Genomic DNA, 27,643 nt, shown 5'->3' with positions numbered 1-27,643 from the left:
AATTCTATTACCATACAGCCGTAGGAATAAACAAGCTCCTGCTGCGTGCACTCACATAGATGACCCTCACAAACATAATGTTGAGTGAAATAAACCCAAGACAGAAGAGTAGGAGCCCAATCATAAAATTCAAAAGCAGACAAAACTAATCTCTGGTGATCATCAGGGTAGTGGTTACCTTTGGGGATAGGGCATGTGGGGAGTCCTGGAAGCTGGTAACCATCTGTATCTTGATCTGGATGCTGGTCACATGGGCGTTCACTCTGTGGTATTTCATTGAGCCGCACACATAATCTGTGCACTTTTCTGTACCCAATAAAATGTGTACTTAAAATCCAGGCTTAATTTTAGCTTTCAGCATTCTTGCTTTGTATGAGTATATATGGGGCTCAGCTCTCTGCTGCTAAGCTAAGTGCTCAGTCTGCCATAGGTATTCCCCCAAGTCCTATAGAATGGCAAGTAGTTAGGAAGGAGCCTCCAGCATCCTAGACCTGGTTTGAATTCACGCCCTACCACTTGGCAAGGCTTATGTAACCTCTGAAAGTTACTTAGCTTCTTACCGAGTCTGCATTTCCTCAACTTGAAAAATGGGCATAATGACATCTCGGTCACCTCAGGGCTGTGATGTGAGTTAAATGAGATAGTGGACATGAAATGCTCAGTTCACAGTGAACAATATTAACTTCTAGCTGTGACTTTTGTTTTGTTTCCCTGAAGACAATTCTGTGCTTATAAAATACAAAGCAGTCTTGCCATTTGGCACCAGGCTGGACCTACAGCAGAGACACAGGTTTGGGTTTCCCTTTTTAAATCCTCAGAGAAGTTTTCATTCTCAGTGACTCATCTGTTCCAGGATTTCATATTCATGATGTTTCCATATCAGTAAACCAACCAAGAGTTCCCCTGTCTCAGTCCCATTGTCATCTCTTCCTGGAGCTATTTGCTCCAGCCTTTTCTTCTTAAAATATTCTCTTGAATCTGTTGCCTCTCCCATCCCCCCTCGCCTCAGTTAGTATTTCTTCATAAATACAAAAAAATGCTGGGTGAGCTGCAAGACTTTGGGCCTGACTTCCTGTAATGTCCTTGGTGAGCCCAAATGAGTGATTCTTCTCAGGAATGTTCTGGAACCTGAACCCAGCCATTGTTAGTTGGTGGGAAAATGATGATTGAAAGGTTGTACAGAAAGATTCTGAAAGGGTGAAGATGGGGGTCGGGGGTGCTTTTTCTAATTAATGAAACATCAGTTTAGGAAACAATGCCCAGCCTTTCTGCCTGAAGATTATTGCTATTCATTAACCCAGATTGTTGAATCTTGTTTTGTAATGTGAATCTAAAAGAGGTTTTTCAGTGGCCCGTGCTCTCAGAAACAAATTAGAAGAGCTGGAAGAGAAGCAATCCAAAAGTGTTTTGAAAAAGAAAGCTATAATGACCTATTTCAGTTTTCAAAATTATTTTCTTGACTCCACCTGTCCTTCAGTGTCTACCCATTTTTCTGTTTAGCCTCAAGGCAAAACTTACTCGTCAAGCAGGCGGCCTCCGCCTGGTGCCCCAGCTCGCCCTTCTCTTCACTTTTCGTCTCCCTGAATCTGCGTTTCTGACCCTCCGCTGTGCTGGGCCTTCTCCTTGGGGGTGCCAAGGGCTTCTGTCTTTGCCTCACCTAATTTACTAGCATGTTCTGTGGAGTTGACTGCCACTCCCCAGCCCCACCCCCACGTAGTTTCCTCTCTCGGATTTCAAGACACCGCGTCATGGGCCACTTCTGGGCTCCCTCAATGGCTCTTCCTCTTTCTGACCCAGAGCCTTACCGGTCAGCCCTCTGCTCTTAGCCTGCCCTCTTTCCCTAGATGCTCTCATTCAGTGGTTTTAAGCACCTTCAGTGTGCTCATTTCCAAGTTGTATTTAATCTCCAGCTCTGGCCTCTCTTCCGAGCTTCAGACTCACATGCAGCTACCCATGTGAGGTTTTACTTCCATGCCTAACAGAAAGGCTGCGGTGACACACCTTGATTCCTTTCCCCTCCAACCATTCCTCCTCCAGGGTTCCCCATCTCAATAAGCATCACCAGGCACCTTAAGCAAAAAGCTGGAGTTATCTTCTCTTCCTCCCTTTCTGTTCTGTCTCCAGAATATACCTTGAATCTACCCATTTCTCTTTTTCAACACTAGTTCAAGCCCCCGTCATTTTATGCCAAAGTCACGACAGTAGCTTCCTACTTCTACCAGCCCATACACAATCTGTTTACACAGCGGTCAAGAGATCTGGTTGAAGCTCATGTGTTCCCTGCAGAAAGTTGAACTCATGGTGAGTTGGTTCAGAAAGTTGAATGAATGCTATCTGGATCCTAAAATGAAGGGAATAGGAAATAAGCCAGTGTAAGTATTCTGGATCTTTCTCCAGCTCTGCTGCTAGAAACTCCTTGCTGTGTGTGGAGGTGTGTCCTTTTCTGAAGTACGAGGAAATACTAGCACCAGACACAACCTACAGACACTGTGCTTTGTTTTAAAAATTGTTTACAAAGTTTTCCCTGCTCCCCTGCTGATCTTCTGATAGGGTCTATGTATCATGGACAATAGAAAAAATATCTTGTATAAATGTCATGTTAACCTTGCAAATTAAATTATTTATGTAGTGAGATGGCAGCAAATTATTTTCTTCACCCAAGAAGATAGCATTCTGATTTTTAAAAAACTGGCTAGGAAGGAACATTAATATTTCATGCTTTTATTATGATAGCTGGATGTTTATGAAGAAATAAATATTTCCAAGTAATGAGATTCCATTTGATTGCCATTTGTTTCTTGATAAAACTTTTTTTAAGGTCTTTATCAAAAGAAAAATTGGATGGCAGAATAAAATTTTTTTGAAGATTCACTTTCTATTATTACCACAAATTATACTTTGAAAAAATACTTTGAAGATGTTAATATATGCATGGTAACGCATTTTTCTCTGCCTCATTCAAAGAAGGTTTGTTTGTACAGTTGTGCTTACCTGTGTTTGTGTAAGTTGTGCTTATCTATGGAGTGCCTCATTCTTCAGTAGCATTTTAGAGTGTTTAAGTTGGAGTTCCTGTGTCATTGCTTAGATTATTTACTGTTTCTCCATGAGAACATATTATATAGTGGGGAATTAAGGCCAAACATAAACTTTTCTCCCCTCCCCCCAAGTTTTAATTACATAGAATAATTGGAAAAGTAAGTTTATTGAATTTACTCTTTTAATTTATGAAGTCAGATTGGAGTATTCTGGTTTTCTTTTTTTTTAATTAAATTTATTGGGGTGAAAATGGTTGATACAAGCATATAGGTTTCAGATGTGGGTTTCGTATTCTGGTTTCCTGAGAGAATCATCCTTGTGAATGCCATTATTTTTCTTACATAATGTGAATTCGAGCATGTCTTTATAAAAAACCTCAAGAAGGGGAGTCCATGGAAAGAAACCACTCCTGCACTGTGTTGAGTTGATACTCTTAGTAGGTGACAGGCTGAGTATTATTTGGTGAGTTCTTTTGTTTAAACTGTTTCTTTTCTTCCTGTAATTCACCCCTCTAATAAAAGAATATTAATTGCATGCTTACTGTGTATCAGATCTGGTGCTTATAGCACCTAGACCCTGTGGATCCAGTGAGCCAAGGTCTCTGTGATCCAGATTGTGTTTCTAGGGGGAGGTATAGCCACCAAACAAGTAACTACACAAACACAGTGCTATCTATGAAAGAAAAGTACAGGTCTCGATGACAGTAATAGAAGGTATAAGCAGAGTCAGAGGGTCAGGAACGGTTTGCTTGCCTGAAGAAATGGTAATTAATTTGAGGCCCAAAAGATGATGGAAAGAGAGCAGGTAGAATGTAATCTACAGGTTCACCTGTCCCTCCCCCTTTATAACAACCAGAAGAGGGTTTTTTCTTTAACTCCTACTTCTCCCTCTGTCCACCAGCTCCTGGAATCATTTGATTGCCAATATACTTCGTATTCAAGAAAATAAGTTCCATGTAGCATACAGGGAAGCTTTTCAAAAAATGACTTGCATTCATGAGGTTGAAGTAGCCGTCTGTGTGGACATTTTTGCTTAGTATTTGCAAGCTGTTTCTTAAAGAAAATTTTCGTAGAGGTTAAACCATTATGGCACTATAGGACAAATGCTTTTAAATTTTCTGGCCTTTCCCTCCCTTACCCATTTCATAAAGGTGAGCGATAATCCCCTTTCTTTGAATGTGCCCTTGACTGTTACACATTGTCACATTGTATCAAATTACAGAGCAGCTGACTTTGTTTGGCTCCAAGGTTGGCACTGTGCAAAGTCAACTAACTGCGTGGATTTGGCTCTGGCTCTCCAGGAGGTTACAAAAATATCAGAGGGGGGCTTGCCATGTGTAAAATACACAAAGCATTAAGCCTAACAATTTAAGTGTTAAGAGACATTTAACGTAAGAATGGATAATTGATGCTAAAGCATGAATCGATTGAGGGTACACATGGTACATTTTATTAGGAAAGCAGGAAGCAAAAGAAACTTCTTGTGGAGAGTGGAGGCAACTGTAGGGAAAGGCCATCTAGATGGCAGGCGGAGGGGAATTAGCTGGTCCTCCTTTGATCACTGTGGGAATCTTCTGAGATCGGGCCTTTGCCATCTGCATGGACCTGAGAAGAATTTGCAGGCCACTGCTGAGAGTCCTTCTCTGCCCCAAGTCTTCCAACTTACCGTCTTTGCCACTGTGATGTTTTTAGGATTCTACACATTTTAGTTCTGTCTGAATGAAGCATTCACGTTGCCATTCAACACGTCTAGTTTGGGGTGCATTCTAAGTCAAATGGTACAAGAAGCTATTTGTGGCATTCAGCAGCTGCAGAGAGCAGAAGCTGTTTTGGGGGAGGGGGATAGGAGGGTAGTATTAAACACAATTGAAGTGAAGCTAGAAAGTTCAGAATATAGTGTTACTGTTGTTGATGGGCAGTTGTGATTGTACTGACAAGAGGAAGAGGGAGGTTACCGAGTGAGGAAGTGAATTTTCTCCTATTTCAACATGGGATGTCCCGCTGGAATGAGCTCTCCATAGATGCTCTTGGGTATATTTTGATAATGAATGTAATGTGTTGTCTGGAGACTGTGGCTGATTCCTCTATCCAGTGGGGCACAGTTGGTGAGTATTTCTCTTTAGAAAACAGTGGTAATAATTAAATTCTGGTCAGATTAAAGGTGATTGTGCGTAAACATAAGAGAGGTATGGAAAAGTGTGGATCTTTTAGGACTACCCTTGATAGCCTCAATGTATACTTAATTAAATGTGGTTTGCTAATGAAAATTGATTGTGGCAGCTTCATTTGAACTGTTTTTATCATATGATGATTTACATGGATTGCCACTCATGAAGAGATAAGTGTTTCAGATAAGATGTTAAAAATGGATCTAGCTGACTCTTCCAAGAGTTGCTATAACTTGAGAGGTTTGAGAAAATTGCTTGACATTGTAGGAACCTATCAGTTTTCTTTTTCTCCCCAAATGTCTTACTTTTCTTGTTATTCTGTCTCAGGAAAACATTGATTGCCTGTGTCTTCATTGTAGGTCAAATTCCTATAGTGAATTCTTCCCCCTTTGCCTGTTTTCTTTAGTGAAAAAAGCAAAAATTTAACAAATTATAAAATATCCACAACTCCAAGCTTCGTATTTTTTGGCTGAATGTTAAAAATATTGTCAAGTATATGAAGAAGACTGCTGATTTCAGTTCTTCCTAATATTATTATTATTATTTATTTTTTGCTAAGATGTGAAGAATTCCATTACCATTTTTTTTGTTTTCAACCCCTCTCCCTGATGCAGGTGGGGAGGAGGTAAGCATATCATTTTTGCAAAGTCAGTGGCCAGCATTACCTAGGATTAGCATCATTGTTTTGATTACCATTTGATTTTCCTGAGATCTGTGAGCCTAATTATGTAGGCTGTGCAATCACCATGCCTCCCTGCCCTTCCAGCTGTGCCCTGATTGTGTTGCCCTCTGCACCAGGGAATGCCAGCAAGCATGGAGGCACTCTGCCCTGTCAGTTCAGAAATCTACACTGTGAAACCCTTGCTTTAGAAATATTAGGGCCCTAGGCTTTAGAGATACTGAACAATATGTCTCTATACAATAATCTATGTTTTTATTCTTGTCCCTTGCTCTCATTTCTTGTTTACTTATTAAAAATACTCTTATCTTTCTGAACTGAAAAAGAAAAATCAGCAAAAGAATATGAGGAACTGAGTTTATAGGAAGGTTTTATTAATTTCAAAAGTCTTCAACTGCCTGACTATAATGGAAATTCTGCCCTCTCTGGGCTAATCCCGAATGTCATTTATGGCAGGCTGACCTTCCTCTGCTCCTGCTGTGACACCTCCAGCATAACGACCAAACCTTCCCAGCACTCCTGCTTAATAGGAGATATGGGTTCTCTGCTGGAAGAATGTGGCTGCTATTTATTAAGTAGTTTAAAGCCATTTAATTTTTTAAAACAACAACAGTAATCAGATAAATATTATCCTTGCCTAGATCACCTTTACTATGACTAGAAAGCCAAATGCAGTTGGAGACATTTAACTACAAACATTGCTGTCACTTCATCAACAAACCGAAGCGGTCTGTCTTAATGTCTCAAATTATCATTTTGCATGTGAACCAGCTGGCCTCTTAACAAAAGCAAGGGCTCACACCAGCTTATTAATTGTAGCATTCCTGGTAGCCATATGTGAACCAATACGAGACATCACAGGAAAGAGTGAAAAGAAAAACTGAACAGTTTGTGAGCTTGTTCTATAGCTTGCAAAGTAATTAGCTCAAATGATCCTTTTCCCTAAATCTTTATACTTGTGGATCATTAATTGGAAAGAGCTTAGGTGATAATGAATCTGATTTCCCTCCGGTCATTTAAAATTCAATAAAGTATTTTTCATGTTCATGGAGAGTGTGGTTTCAGAATCATCTTCTGTCCAAAGAAAAACACTCTCCTTTGGATTCCTTTGTTTGTTTGTTTTTTACCTTTTGGTTATAAATTGACATGGGCCTCTTTTTTCTTAGCCTAGTTATGCAGATCCATGTAGCTGCCCCTTTATTGGTTTAAAATGGTTTAAAATGGTTTTACATGACTCAGGGGTGCTTCCTTAATCTGAACTTGGTTGCAGATATGGAGTAGTTTATGAATATTCATCATTTTTTCTGGAGGTATCAACTTTGTGTAAATTGTGGCTCAAGGGGGGCACAGAGATTACAGAGTCTTTCTCTGGTGGAAGAAGATGCGGACGTTCTTTTGCGGTATGACCATGAACTGGAGGGTGTTAAAATAGAGCCCTTTCTTCCAAACCCTCTGTCTGGAGACAGGAGCAGGAACCATTCTCCTGAGCGAGTGTTCTGTTAAGCGTACAGCATCCTCCTGTAGGTGGCGCCCTTCTACTTTATTTTGTCAGCTTTCCCCGGGTAGTCTAGATCAGGAAATCTCCTTTGCGCTCAGTTTTTTTCTAAGTAAAAAATTCTCCTCAAGTCTGGATTCCTTGTAGGTTTTGTAACACAATCAATCAGGCAATTTTTAAAAATATTGTCCAATTTAAAAAGTAGGAGAGAGCTCAGACTATAAAGCAATAAAGCACTTTAGCTAATCACATGACTCTCTTAAATTAGATTTCTAAGTTCATCATATTATACTTCGGCTTTCCATTTCACAATGAGATTTTTCTTCTCTTCCTTGAAGATTTTAGAAGAAAGGTTGCATTAATTTTTTTCTTCTCAAATTTGAAGATTCATGTCCCTTTAAATTATTTTTATTATAAAAGGATATGACTGTGTTAAATTTAAGTAGCACAGAAAATACATTTTATTTTCCAAGTGATTGAAAGTGATTCTCTTCTGCTTGATGTGCTAGACTCTTAATATGCATTCAGAAAATGTCTTTTGAATGACAGTAGAATTGGGAAAGGTAAAGTGAGTTAACTTTACAATTGAACTAATTGATATGTAGCTCTACTCATATATATTATTTCTCTCCTGAAATGAGCCTTTATTATGTATCTTATATAGGCTAAGTGGAATGAAGGAGATGAATCAGTACTACTTAGGTGGATGGATTAGGGCTGTACAACCTGCCATGAAGAATCACTGGTTCAAGTATAAGATTCATACAGTTAATGAAATTCATTCTCTTTCTTCAAAGCAGATATAGTTCACTTTTGTGGAAGTTGTCCTTGAAGTAAAATGACATATATATTTGAAATAAAGAGTTACTACAGCTCTGTCAAGGAACTTTTGAATGGGGTTTCTCTTTTTCATAGCACGTTTTCTGTCTGCCTCGCCTTTCTTTTGTTGCAACATTTGTCACATGAATATTTTGACTTACCACTTGGAAAATGAGTAGGGGCATGCCAAGTAGATGTCAGGGATCCAGGGCAAAGGCATAGAGGCAGGAATGAGCGTGGACAGTTGGAATCCTCGTCCCACCAACCCTTTCCCCCTGAAGGGAGAGGTAGCATCGTGTATTGAAAACTTGAGCACAAGATAAATTAGCTCAGATGTTGGGTAACTTTGTGATCTACTGCAAGTCATTTATTTTGTAAAATTAAAGGAATTGATTTGGTACTCCTTAGTACTCTTTTCAGTTCTAACTTTCTAGGAAACTATGAAATCTCCCCTTTGCAACTTGTCTTTACTGTAGGCCTGCTCACCATTATTTCCAACCCCAGGGTCCGTTTTCACAGAGCTCTTGCCTGTCCGCCCCACCTTGCGTGCATCATCTCCAGACAGTCTCTGAACCGTCACATTCCCTTGGTTAGAGACGTGCATCCCTCCAGCCCTGTAGGCAGGGTGGAACTCTGAATGCTAAGTCAGCAGGGCTCCTTTTGTACTTTGAACTTTTGAATGGGGTTTCTCTTTTTCATAGCACGTTTTCTGTCTGCCTCGCCTTTCTTTTGTTGCAACATTTGTCACATGAATATTGTGACTCGACTAGTCACATTGATAGCAGACGTTTTGAAATTGACTGAGCAGATGGTAGCAATGGTTTTAGATTAAATTATTAACTAGGATCTACAGCTGAAGGCTTTAGCTTCAACACATGGGGAGTTAAGGGTGTTTCCTAGCATCAGAATGAACTAGCAGAGTGGATGTCAGATCAGGTTTCTTCTAAAGAACTGATGCATTATCATCTCTTAAGGTTTCCCTTTCTACCCTCCACTGCTCCCCCCACCAGATATTGATGAAGAGAGCAATTTCCATTTGTCTTGTTTTCAATATGCCATATGATTCATCATTAAAGATTAATTCAGAAGCAAAAGGAAGATCATTGTACTGATGAACTTCTGAATATTGGTGATTTTCAGTGAACTTTTGTGAAATAACATGATTCATGGGACAGTTAAAACAGCTCTTCATGAGCATGTGTTGCCAGACATGTTTTCACTCTGTGGAGAGTATCTATCTCTACAGCATTACGTTCAAACCCTGTGTGTGTGTTTAAACCTCATTATGCAATTGTGAAAAAAATAAAATTACACCTATATATTCAAATTTCCCCACTTATCTAAAACAGGTCTTTTTTTATAGCTGTTTACCCAAAACTAGTATCCTATCCATGATCATGCATCTGGTGGTGATGTTCTGTAAATCTCTTTTAATGTGGCACATTCTTCTTCTTCTTCTTCTTATTATTATTATTATTTAATTGACGTATTGGAGAGGCCAGAACAACAAAATGTTTCACTTTTATTTTGATTGTTTTTCTTTTTTCCTCTATTCCTTGTATTCTCTGTAAACTGGAAAATTTTAATATATCACAGACATTGAGCTTGGATTTACCATAAGTGACACTTCCCTATTTATCCTTGGCATTTCATCACATCAGGGGCACATAATAGTGTCTGCTGGATTAGGGAGACGGCAGGCTGGTCGTTCCACTGGGCAGTAGCTCTGAAATTCATTCCTCTTCTGTGACAGCTAACTGGAAAGTAAATCAAAGAGAAGTACAAGTTTTAAATGCTTGGGATCTTAGACTACTGAGAGATGAATAGTAGTAATTTGTAAGAAAAATGCCTGATGTGAAAAATAAGAGATTGATTCTTCCTTCATAAGTGACCAACTCATTGTTTGTTTGTTTCTGATCAATTCAATGCCAAACAGCAAGAAGCTAGAGTCAATTCCATTTGTCTTGAATAATTGGAAGTATATTTTTTTATCTGTCGTTTCAAACACTTACAGTTATTTTTCAATACCATAAAGTACAATTGTATTAACAAATGAATTTACTGTACTTTTTTTAAAAAGTCTTAATTGTGAAATTTTGTTTATCTGAAATTCAGTTTTATCTGGGCATCCTGTATTTTATCTAGCAGCCCTGTTTTTAAATTTTACTCTCTTATTTACACATTTATTGAATGTATTAATTCATGTTTGTTACTGATTTGCTTTGTAGCTTCAATAATGATTGCCATTTTGACAGAGATTATAGACTATATATAATTGCTCTCAATGTGAAAATGTTTATAAAAACATGAAACATAAATTTTTCCTCCAGAAGTTAAAGTTATAGGAAGACTTTGTTTCTCTGTTTATTAACAGACGATAAGCCTAAATTAAACATAAGTTGTATCTATTACTAAAGCATTATTACAAATGTCTATTTATTTTTAAAACAATTTCTTTTTTTAATATGTTTTTTTAATTGACTTTAGAGAGCTACAGAGACAGGAAGAGAGAGAAACATTGATCAGTTGCCTCCCGCATGTACCCTGACTGGGTCTTGAACCCACAACCTGGGCATGTGCCCTGACCAGGAATCGAACCGGCAGCCTTTCGGTGCATGGGACGACACTCCAACCGAGCCACACCGGCCAGGGCTACAAATGTTTATTAAGTGGATTATGTTGCTAGTTAATTTTTAGAAATTTCTAAAATCTCTTACTGTTAAGTGTGTACATTTTATTTTATAGGACCAGGGGCTTATATTGGATACTTTCTGCTATGATATTTTCCAAAGATCCAATGAGTCTGGAAAACACAAGAAAGAATGGGTGTGTCCATGGATTTAAAAACTGTATTTAAGTATTTTAACCATGCATAAAGATAATGAGTACACCTGAGTTAACTCAGTCATGTAAACCTTCCATTTAAGCTGTTAAGCTTGATTTTAAACTAGCCTAAAACAAATTGACAATCAGCAAAAGCACTATTTATAGATAAGGCTGGACTGAGAAATTTTGTTTTTGAGGAGTTAAAATGCCTTAGAGAAGTGCTTAAAATAATCATTTAGTACATGACCCTAACCAGAAAAGAACTCCGTTATGTCTGATTTTTCTTTCCCTTTCTTCCCCTTCCACCTTAGAAGACCACAGTGATCTTTACTGATTATATATTCCATTTTCAGTTGATCTAGGATTTGATTTTGTGTAGTTCAAAATGTGTATATATAATATGCTTTGTTTCTGCCTATAACTCCTGTGTACAGTATTTGAAAATGTTCCTTTGTAGTAAATACTGTTGAGCAAAGTTTGTGAAGGTGTTTGGATTCAAAATAAGACTTCTAATACCCTAGCTGGATTCAGTGCACCTAAGAAAGCCTGAGGTGTTGCATCAATGGGCATGGGAAGCGGGGAGGTTTAGAGGGGAGTGGAAGTCTTATCCATGAGTCCTGGGAGCCTTAGACAGCTCTGCTCTTAAGAAGCTTTTAGGTTTAAACATACAGTCTTTTGTCTCTATTAAAACAGTGAGTATATTTTAAGGTTGTATTACAGATGAAGCCTGAATGGTAACAGAGTCATTTATTGAATAGCTAGGGTTTTACTTTTTAGACTATTATACCTTAAGTATACAGTGGTTCCTGAAACATTACAAACAGTTCAATACAGGCAGATAAGACCAATGGAGCTGTAGAAAATAACCCTACATGAGAGTTGGTTCTGACCTCCTCCCCTTTGGCGTGGATTGCTGGCCCAGTTCCCCAGTTTTTCTCCCTGCCCCCAGTCCAGCCATTCAAATGCTCAGCTCATGCAGCACTAGTGATTTTTTTAAAAAAATACATCTTTATTGATTTCAGAGAAAGGAAGGGGGAGGGAGAGAGAGAGATAGAAACATCAGTGATGAGAGAGCCATTGATCGGCTGCCTCCTGCATGCCTCCGACTGGGGATCAAGCCCGCAACCCGGGAATGTGCCCTGACTGGGAATCGAACCTCAATCTCCTGGGTCCTAGGTCAGTGCTCAACCCTGAGCTACACCCGGCCAGGTGCACCAGTGATTTTTTTAACTGCAACGCTGGCTATACAACTTTCCTTCTTAAACTCCTTTGGTGACGCCCTAGACCACCAACCAAAGCCCACCCCCTTACAAGAAGTACCCCCCAGGGTCTGGCCCCTGCTTCTCTCTCTACCACCCCCACCACTCTTTCCCCACATCACTCTCCTATAAGCTTACACGGAAGCCTCTGTGTGTGTCTCATGACCTGCTTTACCTAAGACTCCTCTCTTCTCTTCTGTTCTCTAACAGCTGTTTGCTTTCCTAATGAGATATGTGCCCTTTGTCATCTTTCCCAGTAAGAGCATGGTCTTATCTCTCTATGCTTATTCATTATTTTATTGTATTTGCCTGTTTGGGTGTGTCATCCCCACTGGACTGTGGAACCTTCCCAAGGGTCAGGAACCAAGTAGGGTTTACTTTTAACCTGAACACCTAACACAAGTCAGCTAAGCAGTGCTCAATGTCAGATTGCTGAATGGTTGAACAATAAAGCATAGTTGCAGTTAAAATGTTTAGAATATGTATCACTTTGCGAAATATGCCTGTATCTCTTTGCTGGTATGTCGTATACTTACCCCTGGGAAGTAATGAGATAAGTGTAAAAGTAATCAGGTGATTCCTAGAAGAAAAAAATTAAAATTTCATTGGAAATAAGATTTCATTTCAGTGAAAGATTAAGCAGAAGTGTTGGAACTTTGTGAATAAGGGTGCCAATAGTTATACAATAGTAGTGGTAAATTCAGGATAAGCCACCAGGATTATTCAAGTGATTGCCAGAGCATATTTTTCTTTGTAATATTTGACAGTGTTTTTAGAGAACAATGATTTACTTTAAATATTTTTTATTTATGGGTTCTAACAAGGACTTCTGTGTAAAATATATTAACTTGAATGTACTGTCTAAAGATATGTCTTCAAGACTTAGTGCCAATGAAAGAGAGAGCAGGACACCCAGATTCTCATCTTAGCTCTAGATCTCAGTTTTCTTATTTTTAACTGGAGGTTAAATCCACCTGTCTGGTTCATTGAGAAATTGACTATAGCCCTAATAGAAATGAGAGCGTCCTTGATAAGAAGCTAGGGTTTTGGGGGGAAAGCAGACAGTTTAAATTAGACATTCAGTTTGCCCAGGCATGGCTCAGCAGTTGAACATCGACCTAGGATCCAGGAGATCGCCGTTCTATTCCCGGTCAGGGCACATGCCTGGGTTGCGGGCTCGATCCCCAGTGGGGCATGCAGGAGGCAGCCGATCAATGACAGCTCTCTCGTCGTTGATGTTTCTCTCTCTCTCTCTCTCTCTCTCTCTCTTCCTTTCCCTTCCTCTCTCTGAAATCAATAAAGATATAATTTAAAAAATTTTTTAAATTAGACATTCAGTTTGAGATAATGGGAAATTTGAGAGAGGTTAGCAATATGGAACTGGACGACAGACAAATGAAAGAGTAGATGGAGATGAAGGTTGAGCAGGGTGTTTAAAGGCAGAAGCTTAATCCATGGGTCAGCAGCCTTTCTCTATAAAGGCCTAGACCAGCGATTTTCAACCTTTTTCATCTCATGACACACAAACTAATTACTAAAATTCTGTGATGTGACAAAAAATAAGTATAATTTTGATTCAGTTACATCGGATGGCTACAGTTGTGTTGGCTGTTGTCATTTGTTTTATTTGACAATCTAAGGGAGAAGAGGTCAGTGCCCCTGATTAAATAGTCAGGTATTGCATGTTTCGAAAATTCTTGCCACACATCAATGTGCCGCAGCACACCGGTGGGAAATCACTGGTCTGGATAGTCGGTAATTTTGGCTGTGCAGGCCAGACTGCCTGTCACATGGCTACTCAGCTCTGCTGTTACCTGCAGCCCGAGAGTTGCCCTGGACAACAGATGAACAGATGAGGGTAGTGGTAATCCATTACAGCTTTCCTGTTGGACACTGAAGTTTGAATTCCATATAATTTTCATGTGTCATGAAATATTCTTCTCTTTTAAATATTTTTCCACCACTCATAAACAGGCCGGCTGGATTTGGCCCACGGCCATAATTCACCAGCAAAATCATTAAGGTTTCAAGGATATTGAGTAAACAGCATAGACAGAGTGTTAAGGAAGACTCTGAGGTTGTTAACAGTTTGTCAGAATCAGAGAAGCAGCAGTCAAATGTAGGAAAGGAACCACAGGTGACCCCCGGGGTTTCTGGTGCCAAGCCCCACCCAGTTGAAAATCCATGTATAACTTTTTTTTTTAATTAAAATTTTTTTTTTTTTATCCATGTATAACTTTTGACTCCCCCAAAACTTCACTCCTGTTGGCCTTACCGATAACATAGACCATCGATAAACATGTATATTTATGTTACATATATTACATACTATATTCTTCCAATAAAGTAAGCTGGAAAAAAGAAAATGTTATTAAGAAGATCAAAGGGAAGAGAAAATACATTTGCAGAATTTATTTTTAAAAATCTGCATCTCGCCTGGCCAGGCGTGGCTCAGCGGTTGAGCGTCCACCCAGGATCCAGGCGATTGGGGTTTGACTCCTGGTCAGGGCACATGCCCGGGTTGCAGGCTCGATCCCCAGTCGGGGGCGTGCAGGAGGCAGCCGATCAATCACTCTCATCATTGATGTTTCTATCTATCTCTCTCCCTCTCCTTTCCTTTCTCTGAAATCAAGAAAGATAAATTTTAAAAAATAAAGAAATAAAAATAAAACTCTGCGTCTAAGTGGACCCGAGCAGTTTAATCCGTGCTGTTCAGGGCGCCTGTAGCGAGCTCCAGTGTTAGAGAAGGAGGGGCTCGAGCACTGGTCCTTCGCAGCATGTGATGAGAAAGATGGTGAGAAAAGGAGCACCGGCACCGTCCCTGCTAGTTAGAAGTTCACTGGTGACCACTGGCAGGTGTGTTTTTGTTGTTATTGTTTTAATAATTAGAGAATTGTAGGCTCTAGAAAAAAAAGATACTATGTGCAGAAAAATGGAAGTGACAGGTTTTGAGCGCTCATTCATGAGCTGGCAGTTTCACTCGGGACAGGAAGAAAGACAGCCGAGGTCTGGGAATTGGACTTCCCGTCCGTCAAAGCATGACTGACCCTTTATTAAGCTTAGGGCAGCTTAACTGTCTCTCAAGATTTTATTCATCCAACAAATACATATATGCTTACCACAGACCAGGTACAGTTCTAAGGACTTAGTCAGTAATAACTTAAATTCTCACTATAACCTTGTAATATAAATACTGTTATTCACCCCCACTTTACAGATAAGAAAACCGAGGTATGGAGAGGGCACTCTTCCAGCGAGCAGCCAGCATCCTGGGCGGGGTGGCTCCAGGGTTGGCTCTTCACTCCTGTGCTAGGCCATCAAGTTTTCCACACTGGGAATATTAGAACTTTAGTTTAACTGTTGCTGCTGTTATAGGGCTAACATTGGAATAGGAAGTACCGTGGATTTATATGTTTTCTGCTGAATGTATAAATTGAGCAATTAAAAATTACTAGATATTTCCATAGAAACATGGCTCTTTTATGAGCTATGTATGACATCGAGGCAATGCACATTATAAGATGTTCTTATGCTTACATGCAGAATATGAGGAAATGATAAAATTATTGGGGAAATGTTTATAATTAACAAGGTCTTTCAAAACACAACGTAGTATGTAACACAACAAAAACCATGACTTACTTGGTTGCTACCTGAAGATCTGGAATTAGGGAGTTAGGAGGTAGCATAGAGGACCAAGTGCCTGGGATGTGGGGTGGAAGCCTGCTTTCTGCCCCGAGACTCATCACTGATGGGTGTGTAACCAGACAGTGGCTTGTGGTTATTAGTAACCAGCTTAATGTTGACTGAGGAAAGAAAGTACTCCGTGCATGACTCTTCATTTTCTGAGGGCACCTCTCTCACGTCCTGGTGGACTGGAAAAGTCTCACTACACAGTGAGTAGACCTCCCTCTTTAAAACGAGAGCAGATGAGATCCACGGTACAGATTTTTGTTTTATTGCCATCGCCTCCTTAAACTTTTTACCCAGATTTCACCTTTTCAGTGAGGTCTACCTCAACTTCTATTTCATACTGTAACCTGGCCACCTGCTCGTCCCCAGAACTCCTTTCATCCTATTCAACTTTGCCTTTTGTCCATTGCACTTACCACGTCCAATGTACCATGTCATTGTAGTTGATCATCACATAATGTAAGCTCCATGAGGGCAGGGACCTCACCGATGTATCCCAGATGAGTGGTGTTTAGCATGTGCCCGATATTTACCTTTTTAATGAATGAATCAGTGTTCGGATGCCATTGTTATATACATGAAAAGCCACATGCTGTTTTCAGTTGCAGGTGTGTGTGGTGACATTCACCTGGTAGGTTGTGGGTATGAGTGCTTCTGCCCAGAACACTTACTACCCCGCCTGCTGCGCTGAGGTGAGAGGCAGCTCTGCTGCTTATACATTTGTTTTCCTAAGGGGAACTTTGCTCCCCAATCTAAGGCAGCTGTATAATTTAACTTACAGTCTCAGTTGTTTCTCATTTGCCATCTGGCCATGTAATTACTTTTAAGTAAAGTTTTGTATAGGATGAAAGAACACGAGTTGGAAATCTGTAATAATATGTATGGTAATATGATAATATTTGCTTTAGTTGTTGTTTGCTTTGCTTTTGTTGTTGCTCAAAGTATAAGCTTAAGGGAGGGGAAAGATTTGCGGAGGAATCGTTCCAAAGCTTTCCTTAGAGGGAGCCCCTTATATAAATTTTATTCTTTGACTAAGAGCTTTTGTTATAAACTAAGTGTTTTGAATTAGTGGATTATTACATTTTTCCATTCAATTATAAGTCTGGCCCAAAGCTATGAAACAAGAAGTTGTCTAATGTGTTTCAAAAGCTGCTTTGCTGTAAAGTGGAATTGGGGAGGTATGTGAGGAGCATTATTGCCCTTTGTTCGTTTTCATCGTATTTCCTGATCAGTACTCTTTTCCTTTTGTTCCTGTTCCTTCGCCCAGAATATATTTGTCTGGTGCCACTTATACCCCATTTCTGACACTCTCTCTATTTGTGTTTCCCCAGTTCTCTGAGGTTAGTACAAATGGACAAAAGAACCAGAACTCAGTACAGCATTATAGTCACATTAAGGAGAAACCCAAATAATGTCTGTTTGAAATTACTCTCCTCACCTCGGGAAGCTCGCGCGCGCGCGCGTGTGTGTGTGTGTGTGTGTGTGTGTGTGTGTGTAACTTTTTAGCCAGGTGCTTAGATGATAATTAAATTTAAAATACAGATTTAAATGATTAGGGTACTTTATTTTGAATGATTACTTGATCTAATTTCTCCTGGAGTGGGGAAGTTGGGGTCTTGGGGAGGGAGGGAGTTGTGACAGCTAGATGCAAATAAGATCAAACTTTGGAGCAATTTCATTGCTGATTCTCAGTCGCTGGCTGGAAAAAAAAAAAACTGGGAGAGAAGTCAGGGCATACTAATTTGCACGAAAATGCAACTGAGTCATCACTTACAGCTCAATGGATATTCTGTTGTAAAGTTTTACTGCTTGTAAACACTCCTTTGGGGTGGCAGGCCGAGCCTGGGGGCGTGGTCGGGGAAACAATAGTTTGGCTCTTTTTTCCCCTTAAATCAGTACCAATGCCTGAATTAACTGGAGAGTCAAAGAATCAACACAGACTTGCTCTAAAACTTGCCGGCTGCAGTAAAAAGATCCGGACGTTCATCGTGGCCTAGTGAAAATGGGGATTATGTTGGCTTCACCTCGACTTCCTTAGAGGCAGCCTGTACCATTCTGTGACTCCAGAGAGGAGAAACTTCTGATCTGTCGGAGAGAAAACTGAATAAATGAGCCCTGAGGCAGAAAGACTGGTGTGGCTCTCATGCAAATAAGAACCCTGATTGGCTTTCAATTTCTGCACATGTTGTCACTGGCGGCTCTCAGCCTTAAAGATAAGGTTTCAGTGGGAGGTTTTCAGGTTCAAGGACTGTTAATGGTTTGTAACTGCCTGACAATAAGCTCAACCTCTAAGTTACATCAACCCGGGCAGATGTCTAATGATATGAGAACAGAGCAAGGAGTTAGAATCTGGAGTAGAAGGATGCAGCTTGCCACCTGCCTGCTGGACTGAGCTTTTAATGTGATTTAAATTTCGAAGCCCTATGTGGGCATCCTGGAAATGGTGGTCTTCATTAATGCAAAGATCAAGTCTTTCTTTAAACTTTTTAAGAAGAAAAGTAAGTAGTTTCTTTTCTCCCCACTGTGTGTGTGTGTGTGTGTGTGTGTGTGTGTGTGTGTGTTTGCACGCGTTTTATGTACTATTTCATCTTTTGAGAGACGGAATTAGAGTGTGAAGCAGCATAATTGACACAAGTTAAACTCCATTCAAATACCTCAGACTTTTGTAACTCCAGGGCAGAATTATGCGATCTCAGCAAGCCTAATTTATTTGTGGTTCAGATTTCAGGTGAATTTACAGCTTTTGTGCTTCTCAAAAGCCCTTTGAAGAAGGTGGAGGGGGGAACCTTGTATTTACTTCATGTCCACCCTGATTATGGTTTTTTGATTCTTTGGCTTACTGTGCAGGGAACCTCTGTGTAATGTGTCACATATTTCTGGTGGCAATGATCCTCTAACTGTCCCGGCACTCCTCTGTTTTGTATTTCAGAGCAGGACAGACTCTGTCTAGGCTGGTCAGTCGTGAAGTACACAGCTTTTGTGGAGTGGCTTCATTGTGTACTTACCATTGGTTTTCAATTTCTTTAATGCAGTTGCTTCTTCATTCCCTGGAAAAGTATAATTTTTACACATACCTGGTTTTATTTTTACATAATCATTGGTTGTTGAGTTTTAGTTCTCTTTAGTTTTAGGCCCAGTGATTTCAACTGGATAAATGTGCATGGGTAGGAGCCCTTGGTAAGAGAAACTCTGGAGAAAGCAACAAAGAACTGCACCCTGGGGTCACTTTCTGCAGCTCTCCTGCTCGAAGGCTGCCTTTGGGTAGACTGATTAAATGATTAAAATCTTCCCTCGCAAGATGAGAAAACCAGGGAAGAGACACCTGCTCTTTCATAGCAGCCAGTTGGTAGCTGTACAGTGGGACTAATGGTGTGATTACACAGACTCGAGTACCATTACTTCGATTTGATTTGTAATTGGCAAATAGGAAGAGTTTCAATTTTCAATATTTTCCAACTATGAAGGATATAATTCAGTCTTTCAAATAAATGGACATCAGCACAAAACATTGTAATTAACTAGGGTTCCGCTCCTCTGGGGTGCATATGGTGAGTTCCACACTGTGCAAGATTTTCAGATACGTAAGTAAGAACTAAGGTCTTTGTGGATGTTATGTATTAAGATTAAGAGCTGTATACACCGTGCGAAACATTTGTTCAACAAGAGGTTACGTGAAATACAAGGTGCCTAATTTACATACTTCTTTGTCAAACATTAAAAGCAGAAAACACACAGGACATTTCTGTTTTTAACTTGATGTCTAGTTCTCAATGTTTATTTTTCCATTTAGCAATTGATGCAGAAGGGGGGGAGGGGATCATTTAGGAAATGAACTATTTGGAAGCAAGGTTTGTAGAATTTTGTAGCTGTAGAAAAGATGGTCTGTGGAGTGAGAGCTAACCTGTGGCAGGTTCCTGCGAGTGCTGGGAAAGGCCAACCTCCCTCCTTAATGGTGGTTCTAAAGTCAGGGGTTCCTTTGGAGTTATTTCACTGCTCCTGCCACCAGGTTTTACATGAGTTATTTTGTGAGCTAAGACTTTACATTATGAGTTCACTTAATCTTTATATTAGCTCTAGTAGAGGTGCTTTGGGGTTCACTGTGTTAATTTTATTTTTATTCATTTATTTTAAATATATCTTTATTGATTTCAGAGAGAGAGAGGAAGAGAGAGATAGAAACATCAATGATGAGAGAATCATTGATCGGCTGCCTCCTGCACGCCCCTGACTGGGGATCAAGCCTGCAACCCGGGCATGTGCCCTGACTGGGAATCGAAACGTGGTCTCCTGGATCCTAGGTCGACGCTCAGCTGCTGAGCCACGCCTGGCCAGGCTCACTGTGTTAATTTTAAATATGTTCAAGTAGAAAGTTCAACAGTTCATGCATGCTTGTTCATTTTATTTTGAGAATCTGTTTTATGGTTTAGTTTACCAGAGATGTGGTATCTGTAGACATGGGTATGCCCAGTGTGTACTCAGGGTTAGGGAAGACTTGCCCCTGACACACAATTGTAGTATCTGCTGATTTTGCAGGTGTTATACTTGTCACCCTCTGTAAATGACTCAGCATAGGGTCTTTCTCTTATAGTCCTGTAGTCTGTGCTTGGCTTACAGTGGCAGATATATTGAAAATATTTAAAAATTGTTGATGAATCTGTTTGGTGCTCTGCTGGCATGCCATTTTACATTATGTTGTCAGGGAAAGTGAAATAGACAAAGAGATCTCAAGCTTTAGGGGGAAATAAAGGAAAATTATTATAGAGATTTAGTATTATCTCATGATTACCTATTGTCTCCCCTTCCCCCGCCTAATGTTTTCATCTCTTTTGTGCTGAATTGGATTGTGTTGGGAAAAGTAAATTACATTGGAATTTTTTTAAAAAACATTTTAATATAAAAGTGTTTCATGAAAGCAAGAAATACAGAGAAAATTTTGTAGCACAAATTGATTTCTACTTCTATTAGATGTGCTATTTAAATGTATTACATTGAATGTTTGTGCTTAATTTTTTAAATTTAATTGAGTTTATAACAGTGATGAGTTAAAATAATGTTATAGGGAGAAAATATTCGGTCTCAACTCAGTAGGAAATTTGCTTCTGTTTTGACACTATCATTTACTGATGTAGTGACACCGAATAACTGAATAAGAGATACCTGCCATAGTGGACTTCAGTAGGAACTGGAGGTCTCTATCAATTCTGTCAGTCATTTTCTAACACTGGATTAGAGGGAGGGCCTAAAATTCAAGGAAGCAATTAACTGAGTAAACATTTCTACCAAAACATGATGGATAGTTTGCCCAGTTCCTTTAGAGACAAAACACTGTGGGAAGGACCCCTGGAGTCTAAGATTAAATCTCATTTGCTCGATTTCCCTCTTGCGGGCTCTTGCCCATGGATGTGTTAGGCACCAAGAACCCATCTTGATGTAATACCTTTGGAGCCAGTGAAGTTTCATTTGACAGCTGAATTGATTCTCTCTTTCTACAGCGGTTTCCAACCTAGATGAGGAGAGTAGATGGACTGTCCACTACACTGCTCCATGGCACCAGCAGGAGAATGTGTTCCTTCCTGCCACAAGACCCCCCTGCTTGGAGGACCTGCACCGCCAAGCCAAGCTCAACCTCAAATCAGTACTGAGGGGTAAGATCGCGACCTGCAGGCTTGTTCTTGGATGACTGGCCATTAAAATTGAAAGCATAAATTTGATTGATATTTGTAAAAGAAAACCTCTTTATAATGAACGTATAGTGTGTGGTGTCTTTTTGAGATATCGTAATACTCTCAGCCTACATGCCTCATATATTCTGGTTTCTGTAGAAACCTGCCTATTTATAGATACATTCTCAAAGAACACACACCAGTTTAGAAACCCATTAGGGAGTTTAAAGCACCAGTACTGCCTGGCCGGGTGTGGCTCAGTGGTTGAGCGTTGTCCTAGGATGCTGGAGATGGGGGTTTAATTCCCGGTCAGGGCACATACCCTGGTTGGAGGCTCGATCTCTGGTCAGGGGCGTGCAGGAGGCAGCCGATCAATGACTCTCTCATCATTGATGTTTCTATCTCTCTTTCCCCCTCTCCTTTCCTTTCTCTGAAATCAATAAAGATATATTTTTAAAAAAATAATAAAGCACCAGTACTAATTTAATCCAATTAACCCCTGCTGACACGAGAAATTTTGCCACTGGCTTTTTGAAACCACTGTAAGTATTCAAAGCAAATTTGTTAAAGCTAAACTTTTTAATAGTTTGTTCTCTGTAGTTCGAGTTGGGAGGAAAGGGGACCGCTATGTAGACTCTGAAGGAGGGCAAATTGTTTGATTTATCAGAACTTGGGCAGCACCCACAGGGCTTCTGATGGGCAGAGTACACTGTGGTCAGCTGGAAATACAGAAAGCGTGTCCTCCTATATCTAGTTTAAAATTCTCATCTTTACTTCAACTTACTGGTGTTAAGGAGTGTAAATGTGTAACAAGGGAGGGCTTCCTAAAAGTTGTAAAGAAGGGAAGAAGTTCTTTAGAAGAGGGAAAAGTGATTTTTAAGATTTAAGAGACTTTTTCTTAACACAGCAAACCAATGTTCTTATCTACTAGATGCTGCTTTACCAGTTTTCTCCTACTGTGAAATATTGGGACAAAATTATACTAAAAAAGTACTTGTTGTTTATCTAAAATTTAATTAACTGGCATCCTGTATTTTATCTAATTGTGAAATACTTAAATCTGGGAGAAATACTGTCATTGATTCAAGGAATACCCAGCATGAGGACCCTGTCTAGATTTTATGATAGTTCTTAGTTTTATATCAGTCATTTATTAAGTAATTCATTCATTAATGTCCGATTACTATGACTACTGATTACTAGTCGATATTCATTGAACACTTACCTATATGCCAAGTACCATTCTCAGCCATTACAGGTATTATCTCATTTAATCCTCATAGTAATCCTACTGCTTACTATTACTGTGCCAGTTTTATATGTGAATAAATGGAGACACAAAGGTTAGAAACTTTCCCGCCATCTCAAAGTTAGTGGTGGAACCAGGACTTAGACTTGGACAGCCTCAGGCTACAGAGTTCATATTCTTAACTACTGCACTGTATTGCTTTCAACAACCATTTGTTAGAAATCTTATTCTGGCCCGGCCTGCTTGGCTTCCGCAGTTGAGCATTGACCCATGAACAGTTCCATTCCCAGTTAGGGTTTCACACTCGATCCCCAACAGGGGCGTGCAGGAGGCAGCCAATCAGTGACTCTCATCATTGATATTTCTATCTCTCTCTCCTTCTCCCTAAAATCAATAAAATAAAATAAATAAATAAATATATATATAAAGAAAACTCTTATTCTGGCAGAAGTGTAGAATACAAAGGCAGAGTCTTGGCTGTCAAGGAATTTATACTTTTATTTATAGTGCAAATCACAATGTGCAAAATACTCTAGATGGGCCAGAAATTGCTGTATGGGAGTTAGAGAAAGTGATAACCTCTGCTTAGAGAGAGAAGCAATAACTATCAAGGATTCACAGTAGATTTGGAATTCTGAACAGACCCATACAGACCATAGGTCATAGCCCCCTTTTTCCTTTAATCTTACAACACTTAGGTGATCTCATATGTGTCTTATAGTCTTGGCATTTAACTGTCTAGAAATGAGGGCATTAGTGGGTTCCCTTTCTCATTAACCTGAGGAGCCCTATATACTTAGTGACTAAATGAGAAGAATGGCATTAGTCGGGCTCATTTGTATGGCCTTGGAGTTGACCTTTGCCTTCCTGATATTGGTCACGTAATGCATGTAAATCCAGCCACAATTTCTTCTAGATCTCTTCAGTTCTTAGGGATTATCTTTAGTAAATTTTGACAAGGAGCTTCTCTACTTCTAGCTCACCTTCCTCCCCCAAATAATTAGAGTATTAAATGGCTCTGTTCCCAGGACCAAGCCCTGAGGCAGTGCAGTTGTTAGCATTCCTCTCAGAGCGCTGCACTGCCTGGCCTGGCCTGTAGAGAAAGCTTTCGGAAGGATGTGTGAGTTTGAATATTCAGGCCCAGCTTTTTTTAATCACTGTCCAGGAAACTGTGCTTCCCTACCTCTTTCATGTATTTCAAGTATCAAACCAGAGCTGCTCTTTCCTTCCCTTAGAAAATTAAACATCTGCATATAGATTTTTCTGATTTTCTTTTCTTTTTGACTCTTCAGTAGATCCATATAAAATATCATCATCACTGGTTTTGCCTATACTTGGATTTAATTTTGAAAAGGTAAATGCTTTAGTAATTTCTTTAATGCCCTAAGATGGATCATTGAAGGGATTTACCATTAATAAAATTAATAACTTTGGAAAACTCTTGGAGCTCAACTTTTTTTAAATTTTAAATTCTCACCTGAGTACATGCTTTTCTTAATGATTTTAGAGAGGGGGGATGAGAGAGAGAGAGAAAGAGAAATATTGATGTGAGAGAGAAAAATCAGTCAGTTGCTTCTCGTACACTCCCCAACTGGGGATTGAACCTGCAACCTGGGTATGTGCCCTGGCTGGAATCCAGCCCACAACCTGTTGGTGTGCGGAATGAGCCAGCCAGCCAGGGCAGAGCTCAACTTGTAAAGTCTGGATTTAAATACTCCTTAAGAGGTTGTAGATAAATAATAACTGTAAGAACAGTGGTTGACAAAGATGAAATAAGAAAGCATCTGAGTTCTTTTTTTCTTCATTTATTTACTTTTAATCACATCTACAGGACTTCACGTACCACGTCCCCTGCACCATGCTAGCAGGCTAAGATAAACAGGAAATGAGTGCAGAGTACTTATTGCCTCTTTATCAGTGAGGGTTAAAAAGAAAAAAATCAGCCCCTGAATATGTGACACTATTAAGGTATGATGTTATGTAAAGTTATATCAGTCTAAGTTAATTTGACCTTCACGCTCTTTGCTTAAAAATCTAGAAAGGTAGCTAAGTGTTCACAATGAGTAAGCTATTTTGTTTCTTCTATTCTTACTATGACCTTTACCATAATTTTAAGGAAGAAATACTACCCTTGAATGTTAAACAAGTTGGTGTTTTTTCATAGTCATTAAGTGCTCATTGTATGAACTATTGTGTCAATTTTTATGGGGAGCTCTGCTCTGCTCCCGAGAATCATAAAATACGGAGGGAAATGATACAGTGGGTACTAAGTGTTGTAAACATTTGCTTATTAAAGCAAAGCAGAAATGCTTAGTGGTCAGTAGAGTGATTGAGGAAGGCACCAGGTTTACCAAAAATGTTATTAAAAAACTAAGTTTGATTTAAGATATAAAGGCAAGTAATAGACACAGTTTAATAAATATTTGAGCATCACTTCTCTAGTATGATAGGAGTTTTTAAATGAATGGGTAAAAGATTGTGGGTCCTTAACTTTAAAGAGCTGCTCTTGCTTTCTTGTGTCAGGACTGAAGCAAACAGACAGTAGTGTACTGGAGATATGTGTATGAGATGCTGAGGGCACATAGGGAGGGAGAGTTCAGTTAGCTGGAAGAGAAGTGGCATTGGGAAGCCCCCTCCCCTGCTCTCCCAGTCCTCCTTAGGAGAGGAGATGGGCTTCCAGGGCATGTGGAACACCCGGCTCAGGCATCTTCCATGTGCAATTTTTCTCTGTTCTGGTCCAATAGAGCAGAGATCTTTAGTATTTATCGTTGGCTTGTCTCTGGAGAATCTGATAGAATTTGTTGGCCATGCTTTTAGATCAAATGATTTGGTTTTGTTGATTTATTTCTTACTAGAGATAAACAGGTATAGCAAGTTCTCACTTGGAGCTACAACAAAATGACATATAATGACACCAATTTTATGGCTAATTGATATAAACAAGAGTTACTTTCCTACAGTATCTCATAAATGTTATAACGAAACACTGTTGAACAAAACAACACTATTGGAGGGCCTACTGTACCTGGATGTAAAACTAGTATTTTGATATTTGGGTCTGCAGGACATCTGGCTAGAAATGAAGAGTAAATTTCTGAAAATGGATCCCATTATCCATAAAGAATTCACTCAGCTTTTTATTGAATTTCCAGAAGAATTCTACCTTTTTAATCTCCACAGTTGTTTGAACCCTTCATGGACTTCATCCGTTAGCTGTGGTGATAAGCAACTTTTACCTAACTGGATTTTTATCTGGATAATTTTTAGCTTTATTAAGTGGGAAAGGGGGAATTGAGGGGAAGGGGTGGGCTTGCTCTGGCTCAATGAGAGGTTCAGGTTTTATTTCTTAACAACCTATAGAGCTCATTTGAAAATTAAGAGCATATTAAAGGCTGAAAGAAAGCTGTGTTATTTTTAAGACTCCATCCCCAAAAAGCCCAGCTTGGGAGAGAGGTAAACATACTTTCTCACAGTGTGTTTAACAGGCAGTTTAGTTACTGTATCTGTGTACATTCCTGCCCAAATTAGTTCCCAAGAGCATCTGTTGCTGGTGTCAGAAACGTTCCTTAGTCACAGCTCTCTTTCCTGAGGAAATCCATTTTAGCAGGTCAGCCTGCTCTGTGGTTCTAGAATTGGAAGTGTGAGCACAGGGAGGAATGTTGAATCTGGCCTGTGTTGACTCAAAGTCAGAGGGTTTCATTTATTATATCTGGAGATATTGGAGTTGAGGATTTACGATGTGAAGAAATGACTCTTTGTTCCAAGTGATTAAAAACAGTTGTGTGTGTGTGTGTGTGTGTGTGTGTGTGTGTGTGTGTGTACCATCCTGTTCAACGTTAGAGAATGGTACACCTTTCTTAAAATGATGGACAAGGTTTCTAAGTGGGGTTAGCCAGGCTTCTATGACAGTTTCTTGACACATAGACTTTATCTCAGGGTCACTGCATCTACCCTTCATTGTTAAGAAGTGTACTAGTTCCCTTTAACTTAGACCAGTGCTTCTGTTCTGGGTTTGAAGAAGAGCCGTGGCTGTCTTACCTGTCTGCCTTGGGCACATGGGTCCCTGGGCTATCCCAGATGTCCTGTGGTGTGGGCTATAGGTTCTCCTCTTGGGGGCCCTGTGGCACTTTTTGCAGGACTGTCTGGGAGATGCTTTCCTATGTATAGCCTGTGGCTATTGACTGAGAGCTCTCTCTCTTGGAATGGCACACCTGCTCACCACTTCATACACACTCAAGAGGAGCATCTGCTTTGCCCACCTTGAGGTAACAACACTGAATTCTTCACCTTTTTTTCCTGTCACTTTAAAAAAAATTATGACATAACACAGACAAATACATAAAACATGTACAATTCTACAAATACTTATAAAGCAAACATCTATGTAACCATTACTGTTACTGGTAAAAAAATAGACTATGACTGGGGTGATCACTTCAGAGGCATATAAATGTCTAATCACTGTGTTGTATACCTGAAGCTGATATAATATGAAATGTCAACTGCACTTGGAAAATAAATTTAAAATCCTAGACTATGACCTGAATTCTTGAAACCTCCTGTTGTCCTTGCTTTCTAGCAGAAAAAGTCCAGATTTAGTGAAAAGTGCATGAGTCACATCTAGGCTCAAATCCTGACTCTCTTATGTACTAAGGGTCTGTGATTTCAGTTTGATTGTGAGTTTGTCCTATCAGCCATTTGAGCTTTGCTCATCTCTAATATAAAGATAATAATATCTGCTAGCATGGGAATAAAAT

The 27,643-nt window shown here is 39.6% G+C and overlaps 1 protein-coding gene across 7 annotated transcripts in view; it reads left to right on the top strand.

Annotated features, from left to right (window-relative positions):
- NHSL1 (NHS like 1) overlaps nucleotides 1-27,643 on the top strand; it is a 193,570-nt gene that overhangs the window by 116,020 nt on the left and 49,907 nt on the right. For 6 of the 7 annotated variants that reach the window (XM_081141375.1, XM_081141373.1, XM_081141377.1 and 3 more), the window contains one exon: nucleotides 21,467-21,619. In XM_081141375.1, coding sequence (XP_080997501.1) covers nucleotides 21,467-21,619 — 153 coding nt within the window. Of the gene's footprint in view, nucleotides 1-17,895; nucleotides 18,473-21,466; nucleotides 21,620-27,643 lie in introns of those variants that run through there. The other variant, XM_081141378.1, reaches the window with a different exon arrangement.

The sequence above is a fragment of the Miniopterus schreibersii genome (assembly GCF_964146895.1).
Source record: "Miniopterus schreibersii genome assembly, chromosome: 6".
Lineage (NCBI taxonomy): Eukaryota > Metazoa > Chordata > Mammalia > Chiroptera > Miniopteridae > Miniopterus > Miniopterus schreibersii.
This window is presented reverse-complemented; position numbering and strand designations above follow the sequence as displayed.